General features: G+C 37.1%; 1 protein-coding gene and 1 pseudogene across 3 annotated transcripts; both read right to left on the reverse strand.

Moving 5' to 3' along the window:
- Nucleotides 1-887: 887 nt before the first annotated feature.
- On the reverse strand, nucleotides 888-3674 carry LOC132188596 (monooxygenase 2-like; annotated as a pseudogene). Its single transcript, XR_015911444.1, has 6 exons — nucleotides 3591-3674; nucleotides 3351-3497; nucleotides 3073-3141; nucleotides 2420-2585; nucleotides 1608-1843; nucleotides 888-1457 (listed from the first exon to the last, which is right to left on the reverse strand). The product of XR_015911444.1 is annotated as a monooxygenase 2-like (transcript).
- A 417-nt stretch (nucleotides 3675-4091) lies between these two features.
- LOC132188581 (monooxygenase 2-like) lies at nucleotides 4092-8708 on the reverse strand. Of its 2 annotated transcripts, none has more exons than XM_059603083.2 (6): nucleotides 8589-8708; nucleotides 8308-8454; nucleotides 7648-7716; nucleotides 7211-7376; nucleotides 6894-7125; nucleotides 4092-5056 (listed from the first exon to the last, which is right to left on the reverse strand). In XM_059603083.2, the coding sequence occupies exons 1-6, from the start codon at nucleotides 8663-8665 to the stop codon at nucleotides 4515-4517; spliced, it is 1233 nt and encodes a 410-aa protein (XP_059459066.2). In that variant the 5' UTR covers nucleotides 8666-8708; the 3' UTR covers nucleotides 4092-4514. The 2 variants fall into 2 exon arrangements, with proteins under 2 accessions (XP_059459066.2, XP_088369625.1); XM_088513499.1 differs by having other exon boundaries at nucleotides 7211-7403.
- Between the last annotated feature and the right edge of the window lie 1439 nt (nucleotides 8709-10147).

A 10147-nucleotide genomic window follows, 5' to 3' on the forward strand; every position in this document is an offset into this window, starting at 1 on the left:
GTTTTGTCGGGGGTATATATACATCATTATAGAAGAGAGAAGGACGAATTTTCACCCCCAGAGAGTTCGTGTGAGGCTGTGCTTGAGTGATTATTTTGTTGTGAGCCAAATTGATTCCTCTTAGAGGATTTTTGTTAGTATTGATCGTGTGCTTAATTGAAGTCTATCGGAAGGGTCCGATAAAGGAGAATCACGTTGAAGAAGATTGTGAGCGAGGAGACAAGTTGGAGGCTTGTCGATCTTACAGAGTCAAGGTCTTGCAAAGGGTTATAAGTGTTCCTAGTGTCTGTAATCTCTGGATAATCTTTTGATAGTGATTTCCTGGGTTTGGCTGCCCCGGAGAGGTTTTACTTTTAGAACGTTTTCTAAAAGGTTTCCTCTTCGTCACCAAAATCTTTGTGTGTGATTGTTCATATTTTGGTGAATGTTTGTTTTGATATATATCTGTTAATTCCGCATAAAATTGTGATATTTATCTGTTTAGAATTTTTCAGAAGGGCTACAAATTAAACCTGTCATGTGTCAAGCATCTAATAACTATATTAAAGAGCCTCTCACATTAAAAAGGTACCATTCCCCAAAAATAAGATGCCATACACTTATTCTCTCTTTCTCTTTCTATTTAGTTTTTCCTTCCGAAACTTAAACATTAGAGGCCCCTTGGCCCCCAGTGACAATTCTCTTAATTTTGCAAGAATCCTGTCATTGAGTCTGATCAAATATATATATATATATATATATATATATATATATATATATATATATATATTCTAGGTGATGTTTCAAAATGATTATGGCCAATCTCATGAAAAACTTATAATTAAATATAGACAGTTAAAAAACGATATAGTTTTTTAATAGCATCTAAGCCAAATCCATTACTTTATCTTTACTACATACATATATGGCTGCATTTAGGAAATGCTGAGCTTCCCACAATCAAAACTAGACTTCTTTACAAGTAACCCGGCCAGGAGTACAGCCAAAAGTTTGTCCCTCAAGAAGGTCATTACTTTGCCATCACTCTGCTGTATAAAACCAACAACATAGGATGTAGTAATGAGCTCAATGCTTCTCCATCTCCTCTCTTTGGCATACTTCTTCAACCCCATTTCAATCTTCTTATATTCCTCTCTTTCAGCTAATTTCTCTCCACTTGGTTCTTTCAAAAACGCCTCAGCAAGACACCTGGCCAAGACCACCATCTTCCAAGGCAACACAACCACCTTGGCCAATGTCTGGGGTCATGGGATGGAGTGCATCACCGGCCATACAGACATTGCCTTTGGTGATATTTCCCCAAAGAAGCTCCCAGGGATATCTGTACCTTAATGGGGATGATATAATACCATCCATCTGAGTGTTTTCAATAATAGCCCTTACTTCGTCAGGCACTTTTCCTATCTTGCTTAACACAAGTCGCTTCATTTCAGCTGGATTATCTTCTATCTCTTTTTCTGTAAGATACAAAGATGAATAACAATAATTGCGACAATGCCACACATATATGCATTACAATTGCACTGATAAATTATTATGTGGGAAATTATAATCTTGGATTAATAAGATATCATAGCAGAAGTCTTGAGTTGGGATTAGTGGCTCACCTTGGCTGGAGGGAGACGGAGTCCAAGTGAAAAACCAATAGACAGTGTGATCATCACAAGGAATACAACCAGATCGAACACCTTTCCAAAAAAAATTGCATGAATTTATTCCCAAACCCATGACAGCGCTTGAGATGTACACACCCCCTAATGGCAGATCTCCCTGTGAAAGCAGGTTTCTTGAAGCCCAGCCACTTGGCCACTGCTGAGTTCACTCCATCACACCCAATCAATACCTTCCATTCACAAAGAGGATACCCTAATAACATGTGAGTAATTATACTCAAAACATATTGATGATTTTAAGTAATATCTTATTTAGACCAACAAGGCTGAGCGGCTCAAAATTGGATCCAATTTACATCCAACAAGGTTAAGAAGCTGTAAATTGTAAAAAAGCCAACGAGATTTGTATCCCTAGCAGATATGAGAGAGCTCCTATGAGGTTCACTTGTCGAGCAGGGCAGGCTACCCAAAACTGGTTTGAATAGGTGAACAACATAGAAACTCTCTCACACTTACTATTCGAATTGCTAACGATTTAGATAACAAAATTACTAAGAATCTCTATCCAAGCCAACCACCCTTTCAACTCCTGCTTACACAATATAAATCGTCTACTTTCTGTTAAAAGAAAATTATTTCCATCCGAATGAAAAATTGATACATAGCATTACTCATTCTTAATAAGCATCATTTTGTCTTGGAATGAGTGGTTAAGACACTACACTTTTGCTTTCTACTTAATAAAATAAATACAAAAGAAGGATCATTATCCGACTCCTTTATATGATCTGTTTATGTGAATTTACCTTGGTTTTGAGAATGGTTCCATCTGCAAGATGCACAAGCTTATGGAAGCCAGATTCCTCTACAGTAACCACCTTGGAAGAGAACCTAAGGGCTCCACTTGGGAGTTCGTTTGCAAGAGCTTCCAACAACAACTTCCTTTGAACACAACGAAATTCGTGGTCTCCACTGCATATCAGACGGCAATTATCCAGCCTATCTTAAGCATGCACCTCAATTATATATGATTATAACATCAATACAAAACTGTCAGCATTCTATATAAACTTTGGTCACCTAAGTTTACATATACTCGAAACAAATGATTCCAAAGAAACAGAAAGCTTATAAGCAATACTTTTTTACCAGTTAGCAGCTTCTGAGTCTTACAATGATCAGACTTTGGATACAGGAAAAAGATATACTTACATGACATCTTATTTAGTATAAAAACAATTTCATTATGACAATAATCCTAAGAAGGGGTCGGAAATAGAATACAAGGGAATGTGGCTTCACTTGAATGGGATTTTGATCTGTATTTTGCATGAAGTGCCCTCTCTTTAATCCGCATACTTGTGCTTGACAGTTCAAAATCTTTACCATTGCAGTAAACAAAGGCCTTTACTAGGGGTTTTATGCTATTAGAGGCACCATTGGCAGTGTTTTAACTCACTGTTTTCCTTTGCCTTCAAATGACCTCTCTGTGGTTTGAAGTCCTGAAATTGTAGAGGTACCCACAATCCTGCACATAAATTTCTGTGGTTAGTTAAATGGTGTGTGTGTTCTTATGTACTTGTGCTGGGAAGTCAATTTCATGCTTTTAACATGTGTTAGTTTTAAGGTTGGCTAATTCGGAGCTCAAAATAACATAATTCAGAGAAACTGTCAAACATGGTGTTATTTGGGGTCTTAAAAGACAGAATTTCAGAGAGGGTGAGTTCTAGTACTTACCCAGAAAGCGGTTGATGACGCTGTTGGAGGGAGTCAGCAAGGCTAACAGCATCTAAGGCCCTCCAAGCATTTGTCCACGTTGCTAAGGCATATCCAGTGACCCTCAAACTACCCGAGGACTCCAATATTAAGCTTCGAATTCCCAGTCTACAACATATATATTTGCCTTCCTTACAATCTTAAATATATATACACACACACACATACGGATGAGAGAGAGAGAGAGAGAGAGAAGGGTACCTATGAAGTCCTAAGGATGTTGTAAGACCAGCAATTCCAGCTCCCACAATCACAATGTCTTCCCCTGCTTCCATCATATTTTGGCTCCTTTTTTCTTTGGTGAAGGGAATTCTACACTATACATATGTGATAGGAAAATGGTTGCAAGATTACAAAAATGGCTGACAACAGTCGCAACTTGATGAATGAGGTGACTTGACACATCACAAATTTTGTGTCACATTCACTGCATTTGCTAAAAACCCAATATTCCTGTCTTAATATTCGAGCCGTAATTATTATTCAAAGTCGACTCATTTATTAAATAATCAGAATTCAAGCTGAATTTATACGAGCTGAGCTCAAATTATAAATGAAACAAGATCGACTCATTTACAATCCTAAACATCTTTCTAGATGCACAGTACTCTCATTGTAAGTTTATACTATGGAAATTACTAAAGGGAAATCTCTATTTTAATTGGTGGTTCAAATTGATTTGACATTCTCACGGATCAAAAAGAAATCTCCAATTAAAATCTGTAGCAGGTGAATGTCTTCAACACTTGAATTACATTGCTTTAAAACATATGCCATGGGCAACAACTCATCACACCCATTATTATAAACAATAATTACTTTATCTTTAGTACATGGGCATATGGATGCATTTATGAAATGCTGAGCTTCCCACAATCAAAATCAGCCCTCTTCAACAGCAACCCAGCCATGTATGCAGCCAATATATCCCTAAAGAAGTACATCACTTTTCCATCACCCTGCTGGATGAAACCAACCATATAAGCTGTACTAATGAGTTCAATGCTTCTCCATCTCCTCTCTTTGGCATACTTCTTCAACCCCATTTCAATCCTCTTTATTCATCACACACATTATTATAAACAATAATTACTTTATCTTTAGTACATAGGCATATGGATGCATTTATGAAATGCTGAGCTTCCCACAATCAAAGTCAGCCCTCTTCAACAGCAACCCAGCCATGTATGCAGCCAATATATCCCTAAAGAAGTTCATCACTTTTCCATCACCCTGTTGGAAGAAACCAACCATATAAGCAGTAGTAATGAGCTCAATGCTTCTCCATCTCCTCTCTTTGGCATACTTCTTCAACCCCATTTCAATCCTCTTATATTCTTCTTTTTCAGGTAATTTCTCCCCACTTGGTTCTTTCAATAACGCCTCAGCAAGACACCTGGCCAAGACAACACCATCTTCCAAGGCAGCACAACCACCTTGGCCAATGTCTGGAGTCATGGGGTGGAGAGCATCACCGGCCACACAAGCATTGCCTTTGCTGATATTTCCCCAAAGAAGCTCCCAAGGATGTCTGTACTTCAATGGGGATGATATAAAACTATCCAAATCAGTGTTTTCAATAACAGCCCTTACTTCATCAGGCATCTTTCCTAGCTTGCTTAGCACAAGTCGCTTCATTTCAGCTCCGTTATTTTTTATCTCTTTCTCTGCAAGATATAAAGATGAATAACAATTGTGACCACAATGCATGCCACACAAATATGCTAGCTAATGGTAAACAATATGCCCCGTAAATGTATTGGAAAACTATTATATGGGAGATTCTAACCCATATATGCCTCGTGAGCAGGGGCGGAATTAGAGTTTTAGGTTTGGGGAGCAAAACTAAAACTAAAATAAATAAATAAATAAATAAAAAATAAAAATAAAAATTGGGGGGGGCCAAAAAATATATTTTTAAGGGTATATTAAAAAAAAAAAACAAAAAATTAGGGGGAATTTTAAAATTTCAGGGTCCGCCCCTGCTCATAATATTTTAGTAAGAAGTTACTAAAATAAAATGTACTCAATAAAATATTATTTTAAAAGTATAAGAATACTCGAGATTAAATCAAATGCTTAAATATTTAGAGATAGTAGCGACAATAAATTTTGAATTGACGTTAATTTCATTATAAATGTTTCATTGAATGGTCAAATGTAATTATAAGAAGCCGAATGAGCTCTTGATCAGTCAAATTAAATAAATGCTCTAGTCCAATTATAACTTTTTTTTCTGAAATAAGTTGTAATTAATGGTAATTAATGACAAGTTATGAGATGCCATGTGTCAGAAGCCCATTAAACTAGATTTATTTCTTTAGCCCACTCCTCAAGCTGATATAGATTTTTTTTTTTTTTGACATGTCCACACAAGGGAAGAGGAAGAAAGATTCAAACTAGTGACCTCCGCTTCATGAGACGTGGTCCACAGCTGATTAAGCTATCTCTTGGGGACATATAGAATCTTATTAAGCTTGACTGAATTGCACAAAGAGAACGAATCGTTGTGGTATATATGTGGATGAGTGAGGTTTTAGGATCCGGATCCCCTCCTATTGGAAGGGAAAGTGGAGATTTTCCAATTGTCAATTTTGGCCATCCAATATTATCCAAAGCTACGTGTCCCACTAAAGTTTAAATAATAAAATATTATTTAACTTTTAAAAAGACAATAAAAATTTAAATAAAATAATAAAAGCATATGGGGTGGCCGGCCACCCCAGCTGAGCCCCAATCCACCCCCAATAAGACCGGTTGGGGGTGGTCCGGCCACCCCCTAGAGCCAAACCCAAAAATATAATTTATGGGTTTGGCCCGAGGGGGTGGTCGAACCACCCCCTAGGGGCCATAGGGTGTGGCTTCAGCCACCTCCAAGCCACTCCCTGGGGCTCAGCTGGGGTGGCTGGCCACCCCCATATGTTTTTATTATTTTATTTAAATTTTATTTTCTTTTTAAAAGTTAAACAATATATTATTATTTAAACTTAAGTAGGACATGTGGCAATCTATGAGCCGTTGAATAATATTGAATGATCAAGATTGACAATTGAAGAATCTCCAATTTTCCCTTCAATAAGGGGAATCGTTTTAACCTAACTTAAGACTAACACACATATTTAAAGGAGGCTTGTGCAGGAGAACCCACACTCTCTCCCTGAATTTAGAATTGAGGAGAAAATGCAAAAGGTTTTGAGAGTAAACCCTAATCGTCTCTTTGCAAAACCCTAGCCCTTTTTTAGTGGTTTCTTCTTTGTAAACAATATTATTTTGAAAAAAACTATTGCTATCTCAATCATGAGGGTTCAGAGGCCTTGAGATATATTTTCTGCTGCTATTAGTAATTGATTAATTCCCAACAATTAAATTATGAGGTGTCCCAAAAACTGAAGTTAATAAGAAATAATAAATTTAATTATTTATTTATATTCTAGTACTTAGAAATTTGTTCTTTCAAAGCAAAGAATCAAAGTAAGCTATGTATTGGGAATTGAATAATGGCACCTTGGCTGGAGGAGGGAGTCCAGGTGAAAAACCAATGGACAGTGTTATCATCACAAGGAAGGAAACCAGATCGAGCACCTTTCCCAAAAAATTGCATGAACTTGTTCCCAAGCCCATGATCGCGCTTGAAATCCACACGGCCCCTAATGGCAGATCTCCCTGTGAAAGCTGGTTTGTTGAAGCCCAGCCACTTTGCCACCACTGAGTTCACTCCATCACACCCAATCAACACCTTCCATTCACAAAGAGGATACTCTAATAAGGTCTGAGTAATTATACTCAAGAAAAAAATTCCAAGGAAATATATAAAAAATTACCTTGGTTTTGAGAATGGTTCCATCAGCAAGATGCAAAAGCTTATAGAAGCCTGATTCCTCTATAGAAACCACCTTGGAAGAGAACCTAATTGTGCCACTTGGAAGCTCCTTTGCAAGGGCTTCCACCAACATATTCCTTTTGACACGACGAACTTCATGGACTCCACTGCACATCACACACCAATTATTGAACCTAGCTAGCTGATCAAACATCTCAATCACAAATTTAATATAAAAAAAAAATTAAAACAAAACAAAAAACAAATTTCCGACATGGTATATAACATTAGTCACCTAAATTGTCTCATGGCTGCATTTTGTAATTAGAAATAAAGAAATGATTGTCAAGAAGTGCAAAGTGGACAAATACTTAGAAACTTCTTGGTTTTATGCTATAGAGGCACTATTACTATTGGCAGTACTGCTGTAAAACTCACTGTTTTCCTTTGGCTTCAAATGACGTCTCTGAGGTTTGATGTCCTGAAATTGTAGAGCTAGTCACATTCCTGCAAATAAATTGTAGAGCTAGTTACATAATGTGCTGGGAATTGGTCAGTTTCATGCTTTTAACATGAAAAATTATTCATAATATTTTGGGGGCTAAAGGAGGGAGGAGCCTAAACTTTATTTTATAAGGATAAAATTGTCCAAAAAAAAGAAAGTAAAATGACAATTTTACCCTTTTTAAAGTAAGGAACCGGCTTCTTTCCATTTCATTTGAAAGAGGTCCCCGTAGTTTATTAGTATTAATATGGACCGGCAACTAATCATTAGACCTATAATTAACCATTCGGATCAATAAACCAATGCTAAAACCAAAACCTTTGTAGAAGTATATATATCCATAATTTATCAAGTTGTGCATTTACTATGTAAACTTGGGAAACTTGGGCCAACTTGGGCCGGCTCAATCGTTAGGCAGTTAAGGCGACCGATTAAGGCCCCCAAAGATATAAAGCTTCTTTAAGAAATAAAATCTGTTAAAAACAGTATTGAAAGGCCAAAGCTTCACCAATTATAACACCATATGCATAGTGGTAATTAAGCTAATTAAGGTGGCAATAATGAAGAGATCGATAAGGGGGAAGCCTAGTTACCCATAAAGCCTTTGATGATGTTGTCGGAGGGAGTCACCAAGGCCAACAGCATCTAATGCCCTCCAAGCATTTGTCCATGTCGTGAAGGAAAATCCAGTGACCCTCAATCTATCCGAGGATTCCAACACTAAGCTTCGAATTCCCAACCTACAACACACACACACACACACACACACACACACACACACACACACACACATATATATATATATATATATTTGCTTCTTTACAATCTTAAATACGAGAGAGAGAGAGAGAGAGAGAGAGAGAGAGAAGAGTACCTATGAAGTCCTAAGGATGTTGTAAGACCAGCAATTCCAGCTCCCACAATCACAATGTCTTCCCCTGTTTCCATCATATTTTGGCTCCTTTTTCTGTGGTGAAGGGGATGATTGCTAAATCTACACTATCTATCTATATATATATATATATATATATAGTATCACTTTGAAATGAATTTATGTCCTAGATGAAAAGGTGGTTGGAGTATCACTTTGAAATGAATTTATGTCCTAGATGAAAAGGTGGTTGGAAGGTCACGAACAGGTTAGGGCATAAGATCTCAGGGTGGAACAAGGGATTGCATGCAGAGATAGAGGGAGAGGGAGACCAGCTGGGGCCATGGACCCTCCCCACTTCCTCAAAAAAGATATTGCCGATTATTCAAATTGCAATAACTAACTTTCAAAAAGTTTCTATAATTAATACACATTTGCAATGATGTTGCTTACACACAGAGATGGAGGGAGGGGGGACCGGTTGGGGCCATGGTCCCCCCCACTTCCTCAAAAAAGATATTTTAAGGAGTGTTAAAAAAAAAAAATCCCCCCCGCCCAAATAAAAAATTGATAGGTTCCGGTCCCCCCAACTCTCCTCTACCGGTTGGTTCTTACTTCTTAGGTTAATCCTGGGGCTTTCTTTTGGTTAATTTTTCTATTGTTTGGTTTGGAAATTTGGTTAAAAATCTGAAGAGTTGATTTTTTTTTTATTTTTTATTTTTCTTTCCTTCATAGATTGGCTGTCGGCTTAGAAACTTGGAAATTCCTGTTGCTACTTGAAAATTTATGTGTTTTTTGTTGTTGTTATTTTCTTTATGTATGTATGTAAATTTATGTGTTTTTTGTTGTCGTTATTTTCATAGAGAAAAGATCCAAGATTTACATATATACATAAAGAAAATAATAACAACAAAAACATATAAATTTCCAAGTAGTAACAGGAATTTCCAAGTTTCCAAGCCAATAGCCAATCTATGAAGGAAAAAAAAAATCAACTTTTCAGATTCTTAACCAAATTTTCAAGCAAAACAATAGAAAAATTAACCAAAAGAAAACCCCAGGATTAATCTAAGAAGTAAGAACCAACCGGTGGAGGAGAGTTTGGGGGACCGGGACTTATCAATTTAGTTTGGGGGGGGACTAGTATAATTTTTTTTTTTAACTCCTTAAAATATCTTTTTTGAGGAAGTGGGGGGGGGGGGGGGGGGGGGGGACCATGGCCCAGCCGGTCCCCCCTCCCTCCGTCTCTGTGTGTAAGCAACATAATTGCAAACGTGTATTAATTATAGAGACTTTTTGGAAGCTAGTTATAGCAATTTGAATAATCGGTAATATCTTTTTTAAGGAAGTTGAGGGGGGGGGGACCATGGTCCCAGCCGGTCCCCCCTCCCTCCATCTCTGCTCTAAGCTCAATTCCTAATCTAAGTGGTCTTGTAATTTGGATATTATGGTTATTAAATATTAAGAATATTGTTTGTTAAAATTTAAACATTTAATTGGAGAGTATGACACAATTCTAAGCTCAATTCCTCATTGTATTTAAGTACGAGTGATTAGAAAAA

This window comes from Corylus avellana, chromosome 2, assembly GCF_965113065.1.
Source record: "Corylus avellana chromosome 2, dhCorAvel1.hap1.2, whole genome shotgun sequence".
Taxonomy (NCBI): Eukaryota; Viridiplantae; Streptophyta; class Magnoliopsida; order Fagales; family Betulaceae; genus Corylus; species Corylus avellana.